Source organism: Manis javanica, chromosome 11, assembly GCF_040802235.1.
Source record: "Manis javanica isolate MJ-LG chromosome 11, MJ_LKY, whole genome shotgun sequence".
In the NCBI taxonomy this organism is placed as follows: Eukaryota; Metazoa; Chordata; class Mammalia; order Pholidota; family Manidae; genus Manis; species Manis javanica.
Genome location: NC_133166.1, coordinates 95,454,330 through 95,479,469, shown reverse-complemented (window position 1 = coordinate 95,479,469; position 25,140 = coordinate 95,454,330). Strand labels below are relative to the sequence as shown.

The window sequence follows — 25,140 nt, the reverse complement described above, 5'->3', positions numbered from 1 at the left end:
AAGGCGCAGCGACCTTCACCCGACTTGAGAATGGCCCAGCGTAGCCTCCCTTGGGGCCTTTTCTCACGAGCCCTCTTGGCTGCCTGTGAAGCCACACGTTGACAGCCTGGGTGCCCGCCGGGAGCTTTCCCACAGTATCCGGTGCTTCTGGCCCCTCCCACTTTCCTGCACTCTCCCCCTTACACACACACCCCACCCCCACCCCCAGAACTCCCGCTACGCACTTTCTCCCTAAGTCCACTGCCTCGTCCTTCAGGTACCTGCGACCCCCACCCAGCACCCCCAAAACACACTTCCCTCCCTCTCCCATTCTCCCACCCTCAGCTCACTCCCCACTACCCCTCCCTGCGCCTCCACACTCCTACCCACCCAGCCTCTGGCCCCAACTCCCACAACACCGGGGTAGGCAAAAGCGCCCCTTCCACAATGAGGGTGCTGGAGAGTGAGAAGTTGCAAGTTGTCGTTTGTCTCCCTATAGCATAGCCCCAGATGGATTTCTCTGAAGTTGTCTTGAAATTCTTTCTTTTGTGCCCTAGAGTCACAGACGCCACCCCATCCCCTTCCTCCCCCAACGGAGAGTAGCCAGAGAGCAGGAATATTGGGCACTGCCCAAAGACATACGCACCTCTTTGCTAGGAAAGGCATCTAGCTGTGATGCTTGGGTTTTCCCTCATTTGGGGAGTGTCCCCTCCCAACCTGGGGGTCATTCATTAGGCACTGGGCCCACAGATGCCCCAAGCTGGTAATGTCTTCCTTACTCCTTCCCAGGAGTGCGCAGACATCTCTTATCTCAAGCTTTCTGAGGGTGCCAGCAAGATGGCTTCCTTTGCATGTTGAGCCACGCACAGCCATCTCCACCTCTGAAATGGTCAGCCTTCTTCATCTGTTGGTTCAACCCATTCCATTCCTCTGCTTTCTTCCCCTCACACTGTGGCAGGGTCACACCAGGGATGGCACCTTCCCACCTATCTTCCTTTTCCTCCTCACAGCTGCTTTTGGCTGGGCTCTCCAGTACCTTGGACTGTGCCTGTGTTCATTGGTTTGACATAATTTTATGAAAGGGTTGTCCTTTACATAGAATTGGGGGAGTTTTCATTCAGATATGAATGAAACACATGAAAGATGATATACATTTTAGTTTTAGTTTTACCTGGGGATGCTGACCTTTCCTTCTTGGATAGAACTTTTTGTCCTGTCATTTCACTGGTCTGATGCCAGGCTTCAGTAGGACGGGTTTGCCATCTATATAGCAGGGAATGTGACAGGACCAAAGAAAAGAAAAGCAGACTTCAGACTGGTAAGTGCCTCCTGTCTGTTAGTGGCCCTGACGGACACAGTTCTATGTTCAAGAACGCGGGACCTAGCTTTCAAACATGCACCAATTCTACTTTTTATGGCCTAAAAGATGAGAGGTGAGCATACAGTGTTGAATGAGCTAAAATGTGCATATATGTATATATGGAATGACAATCCAGCAAGCTTTACCAAAATATTTGAGGGAAGGGGGGTTCTGTATAGGAGGACAGGTCAGCCCACGTGTGTAGAGCACACCTTTCCATTTATTGAGCACCAATTATGTGCTGAATAATTTTACTTATGTAAAAACTCTCTGCAACTCTGTGAGTTGGATATTATCCCTACTTAACAAATAAAAAGAACTGATGCTTGAGTAGACTAAGTAACACACCCAAGGTCACAGAGTCAGTAACTGGCTGAGCAGTAATTGGAAACACAGTATGACCCCTAGATTCCCAGGTCCTCCTGCTGACTGCCTAGCTGGGGTGGGCCCAGAAATCTTTATTTTTTAAAAGCTCTCTTGGTGATTCCTAATGATTGGCCAGGTCTTGGGAACCGCTGCTCCCCTTCAGACCACGTTGCTATCCCTTGTCACCAGTCTGAGCACGTTTCTCCACGTTGGATAAAACATTTAAAACATATTTAAATAGCAATTTAGAAAAACTATGCAGCATATGGATTTTCCTTTTGATCTCAAAATGATGACAAACAGACACTTAGATACTTCATAAAAGAAATATTACCTGAAAAATTATAGAAATCTGGCTTTCAACTTGGTCTTGCTCTAATTTAAACAAAATGCAACTTCCCAGAGTCTCTCTCCCCACAAACAAATCCAAACCGGGGGCGTCCTTCTCTTCCGCCCTCCGGGCCTGGCCTACACCTATTTAATTTTGACCCGCTGTCACCTTGCATAAAAGCCTTGTAAGATAGACAGGTAGGAAGGATCACTTAAGCCCGGGTCACCAAAGGCTCTGACAGTAAGTAGAGCACCTCCCCCGGATTCACACTTCTGACTTGAAAGACCAAAGAAAGGGAAGCTGGAGTAACGGCCAAGTATCCAGAGAGGAACTGACAAAAGAAAGGGGGTGGGCAGGAGGCGAGATTGCCCAGCTGACGCCGTCCCGCCCCTTCTGCCGGGCCTCGGAGAGCGCGCCCCTCTGAGCGAGCGCGTTCGGGCCCGCAGTCTCCCCGAAGCAACAGGCGGGAGGCCGGCCGGACAGCGCGGGCCCGGCGGCGTCGGACGTTCGCGGCCCTGCGCCTTGCGAGTAGCAGGTGGCTGCTCTCCGCTCCGGGCGTGCGCCGCGTCCAGGCCGGCGGCGCTTGGCTCGGGCCCCGGGGTTGGCCGGGGCGGCCTGGCCCGCAGGGGCCGCGGGCGGGAGGGGCGTGCCCTCTGCCCGAACGCGGCGCCGCCCCGCCGCAGCATCTCGCGCTCGCCGAGCTCTCTCCTGGCCGACGGGCTGCGACACCTGGCGCGGGGCGGCCGAGGACTCGGAGAGGAGACTCCCCGCCTTCCCCCTAACCCCAAACTTTTCCAGCACCCGAACCGTGTTCCTCCCAGGTTTTGGCGGCCCCGAGGCGCCGTCAGGTGGGAGGCTCGGCAAGCACGTACCCGGCACGCACGCGGAGGGAAACGGGCACACCGGAGGCGCTGGGCCTCCGGAGAGGTGGCTGGGGGCACGCAGGCAGCAGGCGGCCCCACCGCCGAAAGGGGCTCCCCGCGAGCGCGAACCAGGGCTTAACGACCTGCAGAAGCTCGGAAGTCTAGCGGTGCCCGGAGGCTTTGCGTAACTTCACCCACGGCGCCCCCGCGTGCGAAGGCGTCCGATCACACACCCTCACCCCGCCCCGCTACCGCCTCGGCTGCGGCCCGAGGCTGTCTTTGTAGTTCAGTGACAAGGGAAGAAGAGCTGCTGATCTGGGCCAAAGAGGGAGGGGTGTCAGTTGCGTGTATGCCACTCCCTGGCACCCCCAGATACGGAGAGAGTGCGCCCCGCTCCCTCTGAAAGTGTCCCCTTCGCTTCCTTCTGCCCTTGGGTCTCCAGCTTCTTCGCTACTGTTGACTGAAGAAGATAAAGCACAAGCAGATCGGTGTGAATTTTTTTTCTGAAATCACAACCTGTTCAAATCCTAGCCTTCTAAGAGCCGGGTGGGGTTGGAGAAAGGCCAGTTGCTTTGGGGGGCAGTAGCACCCCTCGGGAGGCGCGCGTGGCCTGGCGGGCGCCTCGGCGGGCTCCGCGCGGCCGGGCGGAGTGGCTGGATTATGTAAGTAACAGCCCTCCATGTGCTCACCACCATCTGTTAATATCTTGATATTGGAAAGTTCAGTGCCTGAGGCAAAGCCAGGGTTGGCGGCGCAGAGCTCCCAGCCTACTCCTTTCTACTCCGGGGCAGCAAACGTACCCCTTTGATTGTTTTCGCCCACTTCCATAAAATCAAGTGGTAGTGTGCGCCTTCAGTTATTGACAACCAACCGTTTCTCCCCGCGGGTGTGTGTTTGGGGAGAAGTTTGATTTTCTCTGCCTTCACTTTAGTGCAATGAATCCTTTCGATGTATTTATATTTTTATGACAATTCTGGGCTCCTTTAGACATGGTGGTGGACTCTTATTTTAAGTGGGAGCTTTATTATTTTAAAAATTAGTTTTCTGCCAGCACCCCGACCCCAAATTCTTGTAAGGGTTATATTTCAACTTTGGAGCGATTCGCCTCTGTTTACTTTGAAAGCTGTTGGTTAAACAAACATCACTCAGGAGGCTTCTAAACAGTGGGGTTCCCAGGAGAGAAACGCCGCAGCTGCTACTTGCTACTGATCTTGTGGCATTTCACTTTCCTACCCGCCCCCCCCCATTCAGAACAAATCCAGGTTGGGTTTGGCGTCACACTGGGCACAAGGGATGAGAGGGAGGGAGGGAGGGAGAGAATAAGAGAATGGCGGTCAGTCTGCCTGCATCTATACTGTCTGGAGCAGGCCGGCCTGCACCCTGAAATTAGTTTTATTTCCCTCTTCCCCTCTTCTGCGTGATGGTCGTGGTACGGTGGGTGGTGGTGTGTGTGTGTCCAGGCAGGATCTTTCTCCCGAAATCCACGCCCACGTTTGCCTCTCATCTGGATCGTGTTGAAATTCCCAGAATTGGTTTATTTCGGATCTAATGACGATTCTTTGTAAGGTTTTAGATTACTTATATGCAGTCTTCCCTCTTACCACCCCCACCCCCCACCTAACGGCTTTAAGAAAGAACAGGAGAGGGGAAGGTGGGGGGAAGTACACCGAGGAAATAAATGTCAAGGCGAAGTGTGTTTAATCCAGAACCAAATGCATAAATGCTAACTGGGAGATTGACTAAGAACGCACAGTAGATCAGCCTTCAGATAAATAAGGAAATGTAGCTTGCATGGATGGGCTTTGTTGGAAGACTGGTCCGAACTTCCGTTGACTTTCAAGTTATTGGGGTTGTGTTGCCAGTGGGAGGGGGAAGGGGTTGACCCTAGGCTTGCCCGCTGGTTTCAGAAATGGAGCCAATATCTAGGCGACTTCTCGTCTCCAAGCTGACTGATGGCTTCTCCCCTATCAGAAAACAAACCCGGAGGCGCCCGAGATAGGGGGCTTGGGCCTCACGCCTTGCTCCAGGGCGGCCCGAGACCCGGGAGAGCGCCGCAGCTCTGGCAAGTGAGGTCGCCAGGAGCCCGGCCTGTACGTCGTCCCGACAGTAGGGGACAGGTCAGGGCTCCTCTTACGCAGCTCGCGGAGCCGGGCTGCGGACCGAGCTCGCTTACCCAGAGTCGCGCGCGCTCCTATTTCAACCAGCATCTCTTGCGCCCTAAAGCGGGCTGCGAACCGCCTCTGTAGGGCACCTCGAGCCGCTAGCCCCCGCCGGGGAGGCTGGGGATGGGGGAGCTTCCTTGTTTGCCAAGCTGGTTACCCGACTTCCCCTCGGGCCTGCCTTCTCCCGGAGTGATAGAGGACTTACTGGAGCTCGCAGGGAACTTTTCCAGCCGTCAGTTGCCGAGCGCAGTCTGTAAAAAATGTCAATCGGTGCGCTAGGTGCAATTGACATAAACTTGTGGGCTAAAGTTAAAGCCGTTTCCTTCCAGAGTCTGAATCTTTTCTCTCAGCTTCCTTTCTTCTACCCCTCCTTTTTCCCTGCCCTCCTTCCTTTTAAATGTCAAACCGAGCAGATGGTTTTAAGGTGTGGAGGGCATATAGCTTTGCTCCTAATTGTGGGCTGGCATTAACATATGTACAAACTGGGATACTTAAAGAAAATAATAGGACCAAGAAGAAGAAAGAAGTAGCCTTGATCCATTCACAGAACCCAAATTTCGCTGCTCAGTACACCCGTTTACCTCGAAAGGACCCAACCAATAGAAGCATTATTCCATCCTGCATCTAATGGGCACATGGATAGATTATTTCTGTTCCCAGCCTAAACCGTCACATCTCGATTAGAACACTTGATATAATAGCTAAGTATTGGAAGTGTGAATGGTGTGTTTGCGTGTGTCTATGTAGTTTCCGTAATGGGGTGTTGGGAGGTGTCTGGGGACGGCTAAAGGGGGGAAATGACAGCCGGGGATGCTCAAGCAAGTCTCTTATTCCCAGCACTTAACCTGGCCGGCCGGATTTTTGTATTCCTTCTTTCCACTGTGATGAATCCCGTGTCAAAAGTTTTCCTACAGGGTATACACTCACATGTCATCGCTATTCTTATTCGAAAAGAAGAATTCTTCACAGTTTGATGAGTTTGAGGCTGAAATTTTAAGTGTCCTGGGAAATACGTGTGTGTGTGTGTGTGCGCGCGCGCGCGCGCGCGCGCTGCAGAAGAACGTGGTAGTGGTCGGCCAGGGCACCTGTACCACACCTCATAAACACCCTGTTGTCACGACGCAACATGATTCAACCTTTGATCTGATTAAATTCGAGGGACACACGAAAAATACTTGTCTTCGTCCTACCTTAAAAAAATGAACGTCTAATTGACTAGGTATGAACGTTTCTGCTTCGCGGCCCTTGCAAGTCCTAGGTTTATAGGATCTTTAAGTCATAAACGCAGCTGCTTTATTAAAAGCCGTTTACTGGGGCGAGTAAAAGAGACGTTCTAATTGCGGCTGGAGGGTCGCTTTTCAGCATTTGGAACTTGGAAACCCCAAGGAGCTCTTTAAGAGCCACACTATCTAAAGAAATCTTACCGGTTATTTTTATCCAAGAAATGGCAAACTGAAGTAAATTTTCTATAGCGTTACGTTGAAGCCCGAGCGTTTGAAATTTCTTTACCTAATAAACTAAAGTTTATTACCCAGGCGTCAAAACTGTAAATCCTATATGAATCCCCTCTCTTTAGTCATTCTGGGTTGAATAAGTAGTGAGGGGATAATCGCGAGGTAATGTTTGTTAACTATTTTTTTCCCAAAAAAGTTGCTTTACTTACGATCCAAAAAAAACGTTATTAGAGGTAACCAAGGGCAAACATTCTTCCTCATAATTTTGACGGGGGATTGACTGGGACTCAGCCAATCCGAGTCTTTTAATACCAGATGCAGCGGAGCCCATGTGAAACCTCCGGCACCTATTAGTTTAATACCAAACCTACCTGTATTTTAAATACCACCTCCCCCTTTAAAAGGAGGTAGAATGACATGTATTCGTGATAGTATCTATTATCATTTAAGAAATGTAACGATTTGAGGGTCCCCACTCCCCCCCTCCTATACCACTCCCACCCTTAAAACCTCCACTTTTTCTCCAATATACTTTTCCGTGCCTTCCTCCACCCAAGTCCGAGGAGCGCTCCACTCTCGGCTACTCGGCGAACTCGATCATCTGTATCAGGGAAACGAAGGGGGTGGGGGGTGGGGGCAAAAGGACCTGCGTCCTGGAAGAGCGAGTGTGAGCCGTCCCCGCTGCGTCTAGCGCCCGCTGATGGCTCGCTCCGGCCGGGGCGCGGCGATCCCGGCTCCCCGAAGCGGCGGCGGGGCGGGGAGGGGGTGGAGGCGTTGCGGGGGGAGCTCGGGTCCCCTTTCCCCTCCTCTCTTCCCAGCCTCTCACCCCCACCCCTTTTATATGTTTTTTTCCTCCTAAGTTCTCTTGCCTCGCTATCCCCCCTTGAATCCGAAGGCGCCTCGCGATTGGGCGCCGGGGCCGGGTACGTCAGTCAGACTGTGACGTGCAGTCTTCCTGTTTCCTTCAGCTGTGTCTTAAAGTAAATCTTGTTGTGGAGCGGAGCCCTCAGCTGAGGGAGCGCTCCGAGGCCGCGCACCATTGCCGCCGGGGAAAGCGGAGCGGCGCAAAGGAGCTCCCGCCGGGCCCGCCCGCGCCCTCCCCGCCTCGCTGCTCTGCGCCCCGCCGCTCCTCCTCCCTCCGCTCCTCTCCTGCGCTCTTCTCTCCTCTTCTCTCACCTTCTCCCCTGCTCGCTCCTCTCCTCTCCTCCCCTCCCTCCCTCCCTCTCCCCTGTCCCCGCTCGCTTGCCCTCGCACAGACTCACCGTCCCTTGTCCAATTACCATATTCATCACCCGCAAGATATCACCGTGTGTACGAGCGCGTGTTTTCCTCTCTCTGCCGGCAAAAAAAAAAAAAAAAAAAAAAAAAAAAAAAAGGCTCGGTCCCACCGCTCTCGGCACCGCGTAAGTATCCTCTCCCTCGCTCGAGTCCCCTCCCCTTTTCCAGAATCACTAGTACTGGCTTGTTCTTGAATGAGAAGACCAGAAAAGAGACTCTTATTACTCAGACCCGTGTAAACACCACCCCCCACCCCCCGCCCCAGGACCAAATGGTGATATTTAAATGAATCATAATAAAATAGCCTCTAAACAGTTTCTGAGCAGGAGCCTCGGTGGAACTCAGCGCTCCGCTCCTCCCATTTGCTGAGAGTAAGTGATCCGCTTGGCTTTTATTTCTTTCTCTTTGCTGCTGGCGGCTGGGGCTGGTGGCGGCGATGGGGGGAGGCTGATGTCGCCGGACTTGTCGCTGATCTTGTCACCTTTGTGTACTGTTTCTGGGGTGTGAGGGGGCGTTTGCTTCCTTTCCTTCTCTCTCCTGCCCTCTCTTCTCAGGAGAGAGGGCCGCGAGGGGACCGGGTCGCTTTTTGTTCGTCTGGATCCCCGCTTTCCGCCAAGCCTCGTCCTTCCCATCTCCCCCGGTTAAAACTCCAGGGCTCGTCCCCACGTCCCTCCTCTTTGTCTTGTTTATTATAGCCGCCTTTCTTCCAGGCTCTTCCAATTTGCTTGTCATTTGCATACCTTTCACTTCTCCTTTTTAACCCCAAGAGGAGGGAGGAGGGGGTGGGCGGAGGGAGGGGGGGCGCTCTATTACTTTCCTCTCAAAACGCTGTCGAAGCCGAAATGTTGAGATCGGGGTTGGAGCGGTGGAGAGATGGTCCCGGGAACGAGCTCAGCGCCCCTCTCCTGAGCTCCAAGGAACCAGGGGTAGGTCAAGTTGAGGGGGGGAAGGCGACACCGGGAGCCCCCGGGGGTCGCGTGGTGGGGGGATTGGAGCCCGCGCCGCGCAAGGACCAAAGGACCGCGGTGCGGGTGGGGGTAGGGGGTGTTCTCTGGCAGCGGATCTGCGAAGCGAAGACTCAGTCCTCGCTGGCGTTCTGCGGTGTTGGGCTGCTCCGATCCCGTCTGGTCTGGGTGGTACCTACAGTTTTGCCCCAGTTCGGAGGACTGGGGAAGGGAGGAGAGAAGAGGTGAGGGTAATTGTTGCCGGGAAGAATTGTGAGGAGGGCGGGAAGAGCTACTATCTTGGCTGAACAGACAAGGAGGGGGACGGGGGTTGGGGAGCTGGGGGGAGACATCACCCAAAGTCCAGTTTAGCAAGTTGTTGGTTCTTCCGGTGTACCAGCCACTCACTCCTGCTAAAACCGATCGCGGATGGAGAGAGTGGATTGGAGGAGCAGGGAGGGGGGCAGGGGGGCCGGAGGAAGGGAAAAGAGGAGTAGCTTTTGAGAGAGACTCACAGGTCTCCCGCCACTTCTCAGCTTTTTTCGGAAGTTCAGAGTCCTGCAGTCTGGCAGAACTAGGAGGAGGGGTTGGGCGACAGTCTTAAATAGCCCAAGGAGGCAGGTTGGAGTGTGAAACTGCTATTCTTGGCAATCCAGAGCCCTATTCCGCCTGGGGGAAGGCTGGGAACTTACCTGCTTGTTTTTATTTTTCCAAGAAGGTCTCTGTTGTCTCCTTGAGCTTATAAAAACAGTGCAAGCACAGGGTGGCCTTCTGTCAAAGTCAAGGCTAGAAACGTCTTCCCTTGTTTTCTCTCTCTCTCCCCCTCCCCACCCCCCACCTATAACCTCCCTTACAGAAAAATCATTTCCTTTCCTAAACAGGGTAGGCAGAGTTCTGTTAGCAGAGTGCTGAGCATGGGCAGGGCCTGACAGGTTTGTGTTGTGTCAAGAAAGACAGGTGCAAATTTCCTCTGTGTCTGTGTGTGTCTGTGCAGTTCCAGACCACAATGCATGCTCCAGGGGTATGGAGGTTTATGGATTTACGGTTGCCCTGGTTAACAAGATTGTCCAGGCTAATGGGAACTGGGCTGTTGTTATGTTTTGAGCTCTGCCATGTGAGTTCTTTGGTTGGGGGTGGGAGGCAAGTTGGTATGTGTTTGTTTATTTTCCTTAAGGATGTTGGCAGGCTTCTGCTGCTGAGGCTGTGTCTCAGGCTTCTGTTTGCCAGGCGGCTGAAAGTGCCCCCACTTTAAGCAGCAGGTGGAGGGAGATTGACTTTCCCTTTGCTTCCTTCTAGTTTATGCCTATCTTCTAGGTCTGTGTTGCTGAGGGGAGGTGGGGGGTGGTGTGAGAGCCCTCTTTTGTGTGTGTGTGTGTTTTGGACAGCCATGGGTGGTGTGTGTAACTGCCAAGAATACCAAAGTCAGTTTGAAAGTGTTACTATTGTTAAAGCTTATCTTTTTAGTGTGCTTTCTCCCTGCCTAGAAAGAATAGGTATGTGCATAAACTCTTTCAAGTCTTATGTTAAATACTCTCATAAAGTAGAATGAGCCTGTCATTGTACCAGACATGTGCCAGATGTCCTAGTTAGTACTTTGATGGAGAAGGAAAATCTCAAGTACGTGAGAGGTAACTGCTTCTCTGTTTGATGCAAGATGCGGGCAATCAGTTCTCTGCAGTTTCTTGCAAGAACTTCTTAGTATTTTCAGAATAAAATGGGCTGTATGTAGTGAGAAAGAAAAAGCGTATTTGGGTTAACCTGTCCGTTTGCAACAACATGGGCATGTTAATATAAAGGCAAAATAGATGAAAGTAAGGACTGTGGCTTAATGTGTGAGCAAAGATGTTGAGACTTAAATGTAAATACCGTATCTGGGTTCTTAAAACTTGACCTGTTAAATTTTTCTTGAAGCAGGCTATTACTTCTTGAGTTGCACAGAGATAGTTTAGATGGTGAATGGTTTTTGTTGGTTGGTTTTCTTGTTTGGGTGATGATCATTGTTCCATGGAAATGAGATTGTATGTGTCTTTTATTCTTTATACTTAAACATCAAATTTCCCCCCACCCAAGTACTTGCCTTAGATGCTTTTGAAGTTCTTCATAATTAAAGTGTCATCTATGGATATGTTCATTTGCTTTATTTTTAATAGAGGTTATCTGTGCTCAGCACTTACTGATATTTTTATGTGTCCATTATGCAGAATTCTATTTAGTTTAATTACCACCTTGTGGGGGAAAAAGTCATGCATATATAACATGCATCTTTGTTCTCACTTTGTCCGTTTCCTAGCATCAGTCCTCTATAAGTAGCACTTGCAATCTTAAGACATAAACTAGCTGCTAGGCTTGCTCTTTATTTATTCAAGTGCAAATAGGCCCTTTCTCCCCCATGAATTTCTTATGTCACTTCACAGATTGCCTTGCATTTGCAACTGCTAATATAAGGAATTTTTATGTTCGGGACAAACAAAAGAAATTGTAAAATGTTACTCATTTTATAATATGAAGATGGATAGGCATGATGTACTATCATTGGATTCCAAATAAGTACCTGTATAAATTAGAAATCAAATATACCTAAGGAATTTCTAAAACCTCATTGCCTACCTAGTATATTCTAAAGCCTCAGAAGGCATTTAGAGTATTTCAATTTTCTATAAAAAGGAAAAATATTAAGTGTTTTATTTTGAGATTGTTTCTCACTTTTTATTGATTTGGTAAATTTTTACTTTTATATAAATAGAAATGAATATTTTAGGCATGCCTCAGAATATGTTCTATATTCATTTTATAGGTGAAAAATGCATGAAATTTTTGATAGGATGGAGGAATTTTAAGTGAAATGGTTATGTTTTGAAAACTGTATTATGATAGGAAGTTTTAAAACCTGATATAAGACTTTGACAATACAGTCTTACTTAATTGAAGTACTAGTTTATGTCAAGTGGGTTCTTCTAAAATAATCATTAAAGGCTTTCTTAACCTGATAGTAAGCAGAAGAATTTCTGAAGGAAAAGTTGCAAAGTTGCTAATTGGCAGAAATGAACTCTTGAATAGTGAAATTGACAGCTTAGTGATTTGGTGGGGTGGGTTAAGAGAACCTAAATCAAATCATCTAATTTTTTTCCTCCTAGAGTTACGGATTTCCAGAGGGATTTAAAATGTTTTTTGTTAGTGATATTCCATTTGAAATTTCATAACCAGGTTGATTTAAGCAGAGTAGAGGCCCATTCAAAGGTTGTTTTCTAAAAGATGTAGGGTGTAGGCTTGAGAACTTTCTTCAAATCATTTCATCAGGCAAGACAGATAATCTAAATAATCTGAACAGGAAACCATGCCAACCTTACTTCCCTGTCTCACAAAAGATTTTTCCGAACTCTTTGGCTAATTACCATAATGAACACCTCTTTGTCCAGAGTCTGGACTCCAGATAGGTCCGGAAAAGTTGCACCCCTGCCCCCAAGTAACTTCTCATTAAAGTAGAGCACCTAACCACTTTCCATTTACCACTGCAGTGTTCCTTGAACGTCTTCACTGAACATTCTTTTCGATAAGTCATCAGCTTCTTTAGGATTCTCCAATGTTAAATTGTCTGACATTCTTCAGATAATTCAGATTCTAATGAAGAATCTTTGGAGTAGTTAAAATCTGACTTGATCATACCTGGATGTTCTTATCTTTTTCTGAGAGGAATCTGCTATGTTAAGGTATCTATTGTATTAGAATTATTAAAACATTTGTGTAGTCCGATGCCAAATGGTACAACAAAATATTTAACAATAGAAATATTCTATAAGATTTGCATATTAATTATCCCAATAATACATTTGGGTTCAAATTCTATATCACTATTTTTCTACATACTTGCTGACGCTGATACTCACCAGTGCTAATCAAAAGGTTTCATATTGCCTGGTTAAACTCAAAAATAATGGTAAAGTCAAAATACAATAAGGATTAACAATAACTGTATTTGAAACATTATGGCTTAGTACATATGTTGAGAAATAAAGGAAATTTAAAAAATCTTAATGGACAGGATATCAGTGATAAAGTCCTTCCAGAGCATTCTGTAAATTCTCAGTTGGGAAATCGCAGAAGCCGCTTTGGAAGTGTTTTAAAGTGATTTAATTTACATTATAATCATTTAACAATGCATTTTCTTATTCTCATATATGTCTTGCTTGTGAAACATGATACTAATAAAGTACTGTGTCAACGAGTTATAATTATTTAATCTTGCCCATGGGTTATGGTCCCAATGTGTATTATTTATACCTTTATTTGTAAATTTAGGTCTAAGCTATAAGGAAAGAGATATTTATTTGTACCTATTAATATAATGCCTTATCTTGCTAGATTCTGTACTTTTTCCTATTTCTCCCATTTATTTTGTCCTATCTGTCATGTCTCAGCTGGACATTTTACAACAAGACCTAAAAGTATTTAAATTCTCTTACCCAAAACAGAAATGAAACATCATTTAGTCTAAAAACGCCGACCAGTTGAAAGAGAATTACAAATCAGTTTAGTTTAGTGAATTTGAAGTAAGTTACAGGATATTTCATTCTTAAAAGACCCCACAAGCATGCTCAATTAACATTTATTCTCCCCTGAAGATGAGAGTATCGTTTCTTTCCATCTTAGGAAGAACACAGCCCTCCTCTTGGCTCGGGCATGAGCCAGGGATGCAGCTGTTGATACCTAGGCTAGATGAGAGGAAGTGCCGTTGACGCAGAGGTAGACGGCAGTTGGGAAAGGAAGGATGCCTGGGGATGACCTTGTGCTCATCTCCTACACCAGCCTGTCATTTCTGAGTCTCTGTTGCAGAGATGCTCTTCCCCCAGCAAGAATGGGTAGGAGGAAATTCCAGATTGGATGTTAAGGTAGACAGGGAAGAAAAATACTGCAGGAAGTTTATGCAACAGTTTGGAGATTCATGTCCTCTTCAGGTGATATTAAAGAGAAAAGGATTTGCACACAAAAACAAAGGACATACAATTTTTAAGTAATGCCAATGAGCTTTGATTTTGGAAAGCTGATATACACACAAAACAGTGCTCCTTGCAAAGACCTCCCCACCAGTATGCAAGTCTTTCTGAGCTTTGAAATAGCTCATCTTTTTTCCTATTTGTCTCAGGCTCTGCTCTTTAATTTCTTTCCTAAGACAACTACACCTGATTTATCAGGCCTAATGTGTTAGTGAAATATTTGTCATTGCACATTTGCATTCTTGAAAACAATTTTATGACTAAGGTGTGATGGGACACAATCATTCTGAATTCAGTTTTGAGCCCAATATTGAAGTTACTAAGATCTGTTCCCATTCCAAGTTCAGGAAATTTTATCCTGAGGCATTCTGAAAGTATTTGATCCTCAAACATACCAAAAAATTATAAAGAAGCACCATATTGCTTTCATGACCCTGTAAAACAGGCTCTTTTAAAATGTATGTTCATGTAAAAACCAGGAGCAAGGACTGTATGATGAAATCTTTGTTGCTAAAAAAACATACACATTGCCATCTACGCATTTGAGTGTTTTCTTGATTTTTACAGGTTATTTCATGCTGAAATTATGCCTATTTGCATGGATAGTCATTCTTTAAAACTAGCCACAGATGCAGTCCTAGGGAGCACGTAGATGTTTTTACAGGTGAACCGAAAGAGATGGGAGCTGTTCCAAGCACTCTGCACGCTGCCTTTGGCAATAGACCCTGTTATTGTGAAGATGTGCTCTGTTAAGCAAACGTGAAGTTTAATATTAGATAAGCCTGTGTGAAAAAAGTATTTTCATTTTCTTCATAAAATGTTAATTGTAAGCAAAGAGATATGACATCTTATATTTATACAAAATTTGGGGTTAGCGTCACTTGGTAATAAGTCACAAAATAAGTCAAGTGCCTTTTTAAAATGCAAATAAGGATGTTTTCTTTTTATATTGTGTTCTCAAGAAACAATGGAAGTTCATATGCAGAGAATGTATTTACCTTTCCCATGTATTTGATTGATGTTATTTGCTTTCTTTTTTATATATATTGTTTCAGGTTTTTTTTTTCCTGTTCTTTTTTTCCTTTAATTTGGCATAAGAAATAAGATTCAAAAATGGTGTATGTTAAAGGATTTCTTTAGTCAGTTGAAGCATGATTTTGGTAGATTTTAACAGAAGAAAACTAATATGAAAATGTATTTATCTTTGCCTAACTCAATGCATTATTCCACAGTATTGATTTCTAAAATGTGACAATGTCCTTTTCCAGTGAGTCCAACTTTATAATAATTTAAGTAATCAGACACCAAGAAAATTTATAAAAACCTCATACTTACATTAAAATATAGCAACAGATACCATCTTCAAGTGCGATTTTACTAACAAGAATGCATAGTTAAGCCAAATAAGCAGCCTTGTAAAATGAGTATTTGTGCATTTATGTCCCTGTTAAACTGACCATTTGTGTTGGAAAGATGCTGCTGATCGAGGTGTTCTTCCTGTCTCATATATAACAAAAATCTTCTAAAATTCAGTAATAAAGGGTGTGTGTTAAATATTTGCATATATTTTTGAGTCTTCCTCCTGTAGTAGCATTGAAAGCACAGTAATTTTTATGCAAAAATGGATTTTTTCACCCAAATTTCACACAGCCTCGAAATTTAACCTTATTTCGTAAGTATAGACCACTTTTATCTTCTTTTGTCATATGAATCTCAATGCCCAAAATTTAATCAATTGGTTGTCAGAGGCTGTGTTCTTATAATCTACTGTTTCTTCTAAAGATAAACAGTATCATTTTAGGCATTTGTGAAAGAGAATCATATTACTGGTGCTTAAGCAGTTTTTGCTTTTTTTTTTTTTAATCTTAATCCATCTTAAACCAGTGGAGCAGAAATATTTAAAAATGTTTCATTTCAAGCAGAGTGCATAATAAATTGCAATAATTGTAATGTGCCATAAATCCCAGAGCCTATGCATTTTGCATTTGAGTCAGGATTGAGGTCAGGAAATTTGGAGAAATTTAAAGAAAATGATTCATCAGTCCTTTTGTTCTGTTGGCCAGGGTCCCGGGATTCTTGAGCTGTGCCCAGCTGACGAGCTTTTGAAGATGGCACAATAACTGTCCAGTGATGCCTGACCATGACAGCACAGCCCTCTTAAGCCGGCAAACCAAGAGGAGAAGAGTTGACATTGGAGTGAAAAGGACGGTAGGGACAGCATCTGCATTTTTTGCTAAGGCAAGAGCAACGTTTTTTAGTGCCATGAATCCCCAAGGTTCCGAGCAGGATGTCGAGTACTCAGTGGTGCAGCATGCAGATGGGGAAAAGTCAAACGTACTCCGCAAGCTGCTGAAGAGGGCGAACTCGTATGAAGATGCCATGATGCCTTTTCCAGGAGCAACCATAATTTCCCAGCTGTTGAAAAATAACATGAACAAAAATGGTGGCACGGAGCCCAGTTTCCAAGCCAGCGGTCTCTCTAGCACAGGCTCCGAAGTACATCAGGAGGATATATGCAGCAACTCTTCAAGGGACAGCCCCCCAGAGTGTCTTTCCCCCTTTGGCAGGCCTACTATGAGCCAGTTCGATATGGATCGCTTATGCGATGAGCACCTGAGAGCAAAGCGCGCCCGGGTTGAGAATATAATTCGGGGTATGAGCCATTCCCCCAGTGTGGCATTAAGGGGCAATGAAAATGAAAGAGAGATGGCCCCGCAGTCTGTGAGTCCCCGAGAAAGTTACAGAGAAAACAAACGCAAGCAAAAGCTGCCCCAGCAGCAGCAACAGAGTTTCCAGCAGCTGGTTTCAGCCCGAAAAGAACAGAAGCGAGAGGAGCGCCGACAGCTGAAGCAGCAGCTGGAGGACATGCAGAAACAGCTGCGCCAGCTGCAGGAGAAGTTCTACCAGATCTATGACAGCACTGATTCTGAGAATGATGAAGATGGGAACCTGTCTGAAGACAGCATGCGCTCGGAGATCCTGGATGCCAGGGCCCAGGACTCCGTGGGGAGGTCCGATAACGAGATGTGCGAGCTAGACCCGGGGCAGTTCATTGACCGGGCCCGAGCCCTGATCAGGGAGCAGGAAATGGCAGAAAACAAGCCGAAGCGAGAAGGCAGCAACAAAGAAAGAGATCACGGGCCAAACTCCTTACAACCAGAAGGCAAACATTTGGCCGAGACCTTGAAACAGGAACTGAACACTGCCATGTCGCAAGTTGTGGACACTGTGGTCAAAGTCTTTTCGGCCAAACCCTCCCGCCAGGTTCCTCAGGTCTTCCCACCTCTCCAGATCCCCCAAGCCAGATTCGCAGTCAATGGGGAGAATCACAATTTCCACACCACCAACCAGCGCCTGCAGTGCTTTGGCGACGTCATCATTCCGAACCCCCTGGACACCTTTGGCAACGTGCAGATGCCCAACTCCACAGACCAGACAGAAGCGCTGCCCCTGGTTGTCCGCAAAAACTCATCTGACCAGTCTGCCACTGGACCCCCCGCCGGCGGCCACCACCAGCCCCTGCACCAGTCGCCTCTCTCTGCCACCGCAGGCTTCACCACATCCACCTTCCGCCACCCCTTCCCCCTCCCCTTGATGGCCTACCCATTTCAGAGTCCCTTAGGTGCTCCCTCTGGCTCCTTCTCGGGAAAAGATAGAGCCTCCCCTGAATCCTTAGACTTAACTAGGGAGACGACGAGTCTGAGGACCAAGATGTCATCCCACCACCTGAGCCACCACCCTTGTTCACCAGCACACCCACCCAGCACTGCGGAAGGGCTTTCCCTGTCGCTCATCAAGTCTGAGTGTGGAGATCTTCAAGACATGTCTGAAATCTCACCCTATTCGGGAAGTGCAATATCCTTTTATTTTCCTCTCATGGAAAACAAAACCAAAAGGCTTCCCAAAGGGCCAGGTTTACACAATACATAGGATAAAGTAAGATTTGGGTCTCCTTAATGCAATCTTCCCTGTTATTCAAAGTAACAGGCTTTTGTGAACATGTATGGGGCCTAATTGCACAAAAACTTAGCAGGAAACGAACCTCTTTGCAACTTTCGCAAATAGTTAATTGCCTCAAAGAGGTGGTGTTTAATAAGTGCTTTCTCAGCGTTGTTTTTTTTTTTCTGCTGTTCTTCCTATATTCTTATCCTTTTTGTTTTTAAAGAGTAGATTCAGAAATGGAAAAATATCTCACTGTAATACTGAACTGTATCAGATTGGTTTAAAAAGATGGTAAGTTTTATAATGCAGTAAAGAGAAGAGTCAGATTTCAGATCTGTATGATGCCATAAGAATAATTCTCCCTTTAAACCATCTATCTGCAAGGCTCCTAGTCTGTTTAAAGAGGACCTGATTAAATCTTATGAAGAGCATTTTACTGGTGGGAGGTTGCAGTGGGAGAGAGATGGATGTGGATGGGGAGTTTGATTCTCTCTTTAATCTTCAAGTGAGGCGTGGTTTTTTAAAGGAAATATACAGGTACTGATTTATTCAGATGGCATCGGTCTCTCGTTCACCCAAGGTCTGTTCTTTGGGTCTGGTGCAGCTGCCTCTATGCATGATTAACCTCTGTTCAGCCATACACAGAAATCTATTGTCCTAACATACACAAAGCAAATTATTTTGGAAAGCGAGAGAGCACAATTAAATGTAAAACTCAGCTGTATTCAACTTTAAAAATAGTTCTTTTTACGACTCTTCTATATTTTGAAACTGACTTTTATGTAGAGATACCAGGTTTTTTTTATTAGACCTGTCCTGAAACTCAGCTATTTTTAACTGATTTTTTTTTATCTCTGTAAATTGGTCCTTTCAGAAAATTTTTAAAAATCTTGTCATTAGGGTTTTTGAGTAGTAAAATAGTAGCATTTGGGGGCAGGTAGAAGCAATTTCTTTTATAATAAATTACCAGATGGATATAAAATTTAGCAATTAAATTAGTTGTTGCTAAACTGAGGTTTTTGAGCAATCATCTTGATGACTAGAGTTTGACATTTTAGTATCTAATCCCACTCCCGAGGCTGCCATGTAAGTGCAAAGTCTCAGCTATGGTGGAAATGTGTTTTCCTAGGTTAGTGAAGGATGTCTTTCCAGCCAACTCTTAGGATAATATGAAGATTTCTGATAAGGTGAATGGGAGCCAGAAGTGTGAGACCCACTAAGACAGTTGAACACAGTCTCTTTCTATAGTGAGAACGAAGAGAATAATGTCATGAGAGAAAGGAGGAGAAAGGTGCTGAGAACTTAGATACATAAATAGGAATTGGGTCTGTTTGGTTGCTTATTCAACTTCTACCTTTCAAAAATCTAAAATTTAATCCACCAGTCATGAATCAAAGCTGTGCCAAGCATCACACTTTACACATTATAAGCAGGCAATAAACGTGGGTTGAAATGATTGGATATAGCTGTTGGGATGAGAAGAGCAAAGTAAGAAGACCCAACACCATTAAAATGGCTTTGTATCCTTTGCAGGAAAAGCATCTTCTGAGGTTCATGCTAGGCTAAGGTCCAGGGCTCGGTCCTACTGCCTTTCAGAGGTGCCTTAATTCATCTTGAAGCCAGTAGAAGGGATGAGGGGCTCTCTCTCTCTCTCACACACACACACACACACAGAGAAAGGGACATGCCTAGTTTGGTGAATGTTTGTTTTTTATTAGACTTTTTATTGTAACTAGATAATTATGCCTATGCATTTTATTTTTCTTTAAAGCAAGGTGGGTCTTCTGGGAAAAAAATCTTCTAGATTGCTTCAAGTGTTGGCTGTGATCACTCTGACCCTCTCTAAATCTCTAAAACTGATTTGAATTGAAAGAAGTTTCTTTTATTTCTATACATAGCAAAGACTTTAAAGAGAATATAGTTGCTGTTTCTTCAGTTGAATAACTTCTCCTCTGTCCCAATATAAGATTCGGTTGAACGTTGATGGCTTGAAAACACCCTTGTTCATATGAGATGTGAGTTGCTTCTACCTGTAGTTTCTTTCATGTAGGAAAATAATTTTGGCTCCTTGTTGCTGTTAATGATTATATCTTCCACCTTCCATCCTGTTCTTTCGCTTTCCCCTCTACTACACTGCACTGTTAACCATTTGTCTCGTTGATTTATTATTTCTCAGGAGAAGATAGGCACACAAGCTTTTCTATAGCCCACCCAGTTCTGAAGCCAGGAAGAATCTGAGTGTCTTTTGGGAGACTGGATCCACTTTCCTTCTGTCTTCATCCTTGTATGACAATGAGTTCTTCTCTTGATCTACCTGATGGTGTATGGACAAAATTCTCAAGCTTTTAGTTTGAAGAAGTCTTGGGGATCATAGTGAGCAATGCCTTATGTCAGTGTAGGCATATAATGCTGTATATTTCATCTTGTTGTGTAGTTATTCCTAGAAAAGAGCAATAGGAATGAGCAGAAATGGGATGAAATGGTACCTCTCTGGTTGTTAAGATAGCTTTTGTTCTTAGTTCATGGCTTTCCAACTTGTAATGGATAATTTAACTCTGAAGGAATGATTCTTTCCCACTCCAAGGGGCATCATCTGTGTCTTTGAACAAAGTAGCTAAGATAACAACTATTAAGAACACCAGAATATCAGTTAAATCCATTCTCAGTTCAGCACATGAAGTATATATGTTCTGTATAATACAGCACACTACAGTCTTCAAATATACATGTTGTAGCTAATAGAATTATCTCCTCAAATATTATCCCTCAAATATTATCCTCATTATCCCTTCAAGTAGAGAGGGAATAGTGAGTGTGTGCATGGTTAAACAGAATGTCAATGTGCTTGCTCCAAAAGCTCGCATCTTGGATATAAATATATATATGTGTGTGTTCAACATCTTTGCAAATGAATCTATTTAATCAAATATTAAGTTTTATTCAAATTACAAAATAAAGACCCAGCCAATTGTTTTTCTCCATGATGTTCCTTGTCATTCATCCTCTTTGCATCTCAAGGAAAATAGCCTTGCTTCAGCCTCAAACATTTGCATGCACCCAATTAAAGCACAAGAGTAGTATTATAAGCAGTTGAGACAAACAGGTGAAAAAACTGAACCTGTTTTCCATGGCAGCCAGCTTTCCCTACTCGCCTTGAAGGAGAATGTTAAAAAAAAAAGGTTGAAATGTAGAAAGGAAAATTGTTTAGTGATTTGAAACTAAAATCCAACTGGAAAACATGGATTAAAAGTGAATTTCTACACCGTGAAATAATCCATAAGGGTTGATTTTTATACATTTGCAGAAGTCTTGTGGGGTAATAGCAATTCTATTAGCTATAATGTGTCTATCTGAAGACTGAAAGACCCTGGGATCCTACCCAGGTTTTGGGTAGGTTCCCCCAATTATGAAATACATACATTAAAAAAAAATCCATAAACTGTACCATCACCCAAATCTATTGAAGTTCTTAGTGGAGTTCCCTTGCTTTATCATTTTCCTGAAATGAGAGAATTGAGATCTTTTGTCCCTATTTAAGGCTTCTAAGGGGAAACATAGGAATCAGAGCAAAAGGAAAAAGCTAAAATTGTTTCAGTGTCAAAGTGTTTTAGAAACTAAATAAGTAGCCTCAATCCATTTGGTTTGAACTGCAGCTTGTAAAACCTCTAGCTGCAATTCAGGGTTCAACTGGGAGAAGAAAGCACTTTCTTCCTCCAGCCTTCACCACCTATTAGTCTTCCATTTACCTTTTTGCTGCTCTGCTGCCCCTCCCACGGCTGCTGGTTAGGTAAGGTTATATTGTGCTGGGTAAACAGACAACACTTAGAGTCTCAGGTTGTTTGAACACCGCGTTAGGTTCAGCTGCAGAACCCTACTTCTCTGATCTTTTATATTCCCGAGCAGATGTCTTTTCATTAATTTATGGATTTATCATCTTTTCTTTTTTTTTCTTTTTCGTTTTTTTTCTTTTCTTTTTTTTTTTTTTACACCTGGCAGCTGTCTCAAGTTTCAGCAGTTATTGTCTATTTTGCATTACACATAGAATTGAATGTCAACTGTCTTCACAAAGCTATGGCTAAGAGAATTGAGGCAAAGCCACATGAGCTGCTGGGACAGATCTTGTTTGCGTTCCATCCCCCCTTCACCCCACCCCCCTTTACCTCCTTAATATTTATTTGTGCTCATTTTCTTTCCTGGCCTTGAATGGGGCTTAGCTCGTGTTCAGTACAGCTGTATGTTTACTGAATCTATTCCATCATGAGTCATTGTGCGTGTGTGAGTATCCTGGAAACAGCTAGTGCTTTCTTGGAAGAACAGTTGCTTTTCAGCACAAGCACTTAAAAGGGAAATTAACCAATTGGTCAGTTCAGATTTATTTTGAGGAGGAAAAAAAAGGATTATCTAACTGTTGGCTTTTAAATGTTTCATTAGCTATTTTTAATAGTTTATTAAAAACATATATGTTATGGGAATTTTATCTTAATTACATGATGAGCAAGAGAGAAAGATTTATTCTGTGTTCCATTTCAACTGATCAATTCCAAGTATTACCAACAGGAAACATTTTAAAGCAACACAGACTTGAGAAATTCAAATCGGAATAAATTTTTTTTTCATGAAATAAAAAGCCTCTGAATCCGGATCGACATAAGATGCAGTTTGCATTGCTTTTTAAAACAAAATAAATAAAACATCTTAGCATAATTTAAATGTATTGAAAGGTTCAGGAAGTTTTGGTGGCTCTATGATGATCCCAGAGCCACAGCAAAACATTTGTTTTGTATGAGACCAAATCTTAAAAGATTTGGGGCTTTTCCCCCACTAATAATGAAATGTACGAGGTTGTTTTAATTTAGCCATCTGAAAGAAGAGATTAGAACGCAGATCTGAGAATGTTTGTCCAAGTTTGGACTTGCCTAAAACTCTTATCAGGAGGCGATAGGAGACAGCTTGCAACTATTATTTCACTTATCCATTTGGACAGATGGTCCCGAAGCGTGCCGGTCTCCTCTATCAGTCTAATGGAGGTTACTGGAGGGCCGCTCAGCTCTTTCCTTGGCACAAGAAGTATGTCAGTCATAAATTATCGTCTTTGTGATCATTAAGGATCTCAAATAAAAACACAAGTTCAGTTAAGCTGCTTTGGCTTATAGGTATAAAAATCAAAATTTCTTTCTTCAGTATTTCTTTTCAGGGCAAAAAAAGCCCAGTATTTAACTTTGCTATGTATAAACCCCAGTGATCTTTTCAAAATTACGTGATATTAAAGAGAATGCTAATTGATCAAATTCTCAGCAGAATATTTGGTTAGACGCCCTGTTATCAGTAGTCAAGAGCTAATCAATATTAATTTCATGATGCTTCTCTAGTAACTTTCTGGTTTCCCTCTATTCCCAAGATTGGTCAGGCTGCCCTTGGTGGAAGTCATTTAGAAATCTTTACCTTTCCTAGATATCTGTGTTTATTGACCTTACTTCATAAGGTATGAAATTCTTGTTGCCTAGCAAAGTGTGTGTATTTCTTTTCTTTCCCTTTTTTTTCCCTTATTTTTCCCAGACTCTCCTTTAAGAGAAAAATCCTTAGAAAAGCTTCTAGGAAGGACCCTTAATTGACCTTGTGGGGGACCACATTGATTTTCTCCACGTGCATCTTCATTTCTGATAAATTATAAAGCCATTAATTTGCTGAGGAAATGGCAGGGCCAGGCTGCGGCACAGATGTGACCAGAGCCATCCCAGCTCTGAGTCTGCTGAAGAGTGCCAAGAATCTGGGGGAGAATCAGGAAGCCTGGATTGTTATGGTTAGCCTCACATTCTCTTGGGAACTGTTTTAGTTGCTGCTGTTTACAGATCTAAAAGGTAATGATGTTTCCAGATAAATAGGCCTTCTTATTTTGGGTAAGTGGCCATTTATTGATCCGCGAACCCGCACTTATTGATTTGTTAGCCCCACCACTGTGCCGCTCTCAAAGGAGTTAACTATAAATCCAAGAGAGGCAAATTGTACTTGGTTTGGATCGTTCCTTTAACAAAAGAGACACCCCCCCCTTCCCTGCTCTCTCTGTGCCAAAACTACCCCTCCCAAGTTTTAGCTATTATTTAAAAGGAAACAATTAAAAGGATATAATAATAAGATAGGAAGAAAGAGTTGAGATGCTCCATTAGATTAGCACTAAAAGGTAAAATGTGAAGCTTGCCTAACAGTGTTCAAAATAATGCATTTTATATTTTCACTTACATTAGTATAATAATGTGATGTAAATAGGCGAGTGTGGGGAGAACAAACAACTGTAATTGCGAAGAGGAACAAACTCTCATAATAAGAGCTGTGCGGTACAGGTTGGACGCATTTGTCTCCCTAGCAACAAGTGAACGTATAGATGGCATAAGGACCTCAGATGGGGAGTGTTCTGCCATCCTTACCACGAAGTAGCCAAGATTCTCGCAACTAAACTGCGCATCTTCACCACCACATTTGGCGACTTCCAACAGGCAATAGTCATTTTAAGCAAGCGGCAGCCAGTTCGTCATGGCTTCTCTGGCCAGGGCTATCTACCTTCCAGAATTTTCAGAGCTGTCTGGTGGGCCTCCAGGTTCTTGAGCTGGGGGAGGCTGGTAGGTGCTTGTGTTCAAAGAAATGTTTTTCCTTAACCAATTGCATCCCACATGCAGGAAGGATTGTCCCCCAATCACTTGAAAAAAGCAAAGCTCATGTTCTTTTATACCCGTTATCCCAGCTCCAACATGCTGAAGACCTACTTCTCTGATGTAAAGGTAAGGACATTTTTTATGCTTAATTTTTTTCAGTGTTTGTGCATATGTCCATTTGAAGTCTTTGAAGGTAATGGAGATGAGTATGGAATCAGTTGATTAATGCACCTGTGTTGCACTGATGTGATACACTTCTCCTTTCGTCTAAAACTGTGCCAAGCAAAGATGCGCCTTGCAGGTTAAGACCAGAGGACTGGTAGTAAGTCACATGGGTTTCCAGTGTTGTCTGGGAAACTTATCTTCTGTCTTTCTATGTCTTGGTAACTTCTTAGAAGAAATTTCAGCTGGTACTGGATGGATATTCTTTAGAGGTTTTTTTCCCTCCCCTCAGCAACAACACACTGTTTCTGCTGGTTTCCCCATGTTTGTGCTTCGGGAAGCACACTTTTGTACCTCTTTCTCCCTCTGTGGAAAGGAGCGTACATTGAAATTCTCTATGCAGTAGCTGCTTAAAAACAAAAGTGATGATTGTCTCTTATTTACAACTTAATTTGTTGTTGATGTAGAGCACACTGAGCATAAGGAGAATGAATAAAGTGACAGATTCAGGACACATTATTCAAATGAGGATATGAAAGCTGTCGGCCTACAGCTGCAGCCTCCCTCATTCCACTGAATATGGGGACCTCCTGGTTCTGTGTGTGTGTGTGTGTGTGTGTGTGTGTGTGTGTGTGTGTGTGCGCGCGCATATGTGTCTGTG

The 25,140-nt window shown here is 44.4% G+C and overlaps 1 protein-coding gene and 1 long non-coding RNA gene across 8 annotated transcripts in view; one reads left to right on the top strand and one right to left on the bottom strand.

The window, feature by feature from the left end:
- Nucleotides 1-4,580: 4,580 nt before the first annotated feature.
- On the bottom strand, nt 4,581-7,012 carry LOC140844477 (uncharacterized). Of its 2 annotated transcripts, none has more exons than XR_012122856.1 (2): nt 5,073-7,012; nt 4,581-4,863 (listed from the first exon to the last, which is right to left on the bottom strand). It is a non-coding gene; the product is annotated as an uncharacterized lncRNA (long non-coding RNA). The 2 variants fall into 2 exon arrangements; XR_012122857.1 differs by having other exon boundaries at nt 5,267-7,012.
- A 149-nt stretch (nt 7,013-7,161) lies between these two features.
- PROX1 (prospero homeobox 1) overlaps nt 7,162-25,140 on the top strand; it is a 52,314-nt gene continuing 34,335 nt past the window's right edge. The window contains exons 1-3 of one of the 6 annotated variants that reach the window (XM_073216937.1): nt 7,162-7,918; nt 15,792-17,585; nt 24,338-24,443. In XM_073216937.1, coding sequence (XP_073073038.1) covers nt 15,859-17,585; nt 24,338-24,443 — 1,833 coding nt within the window. In that variant the 5' untranslated portion in view covers nt 7,162-7,918; nt 15,792-15,858. Of the gene's footprint in view, nt 7,919-7,947; nt 8,165-8,586; nt 8,720-8,891; nt 8,983-12,425; nt 12,445-15,791; nt 17,586-24,337; nt 24,444-25,140 lie in introns of those variants that run through there. The other 5 variants (XM_073216938.1, XM_073216936.1, XM_073216941.1 and 2 more) reach the window with 5 other exon arrangements.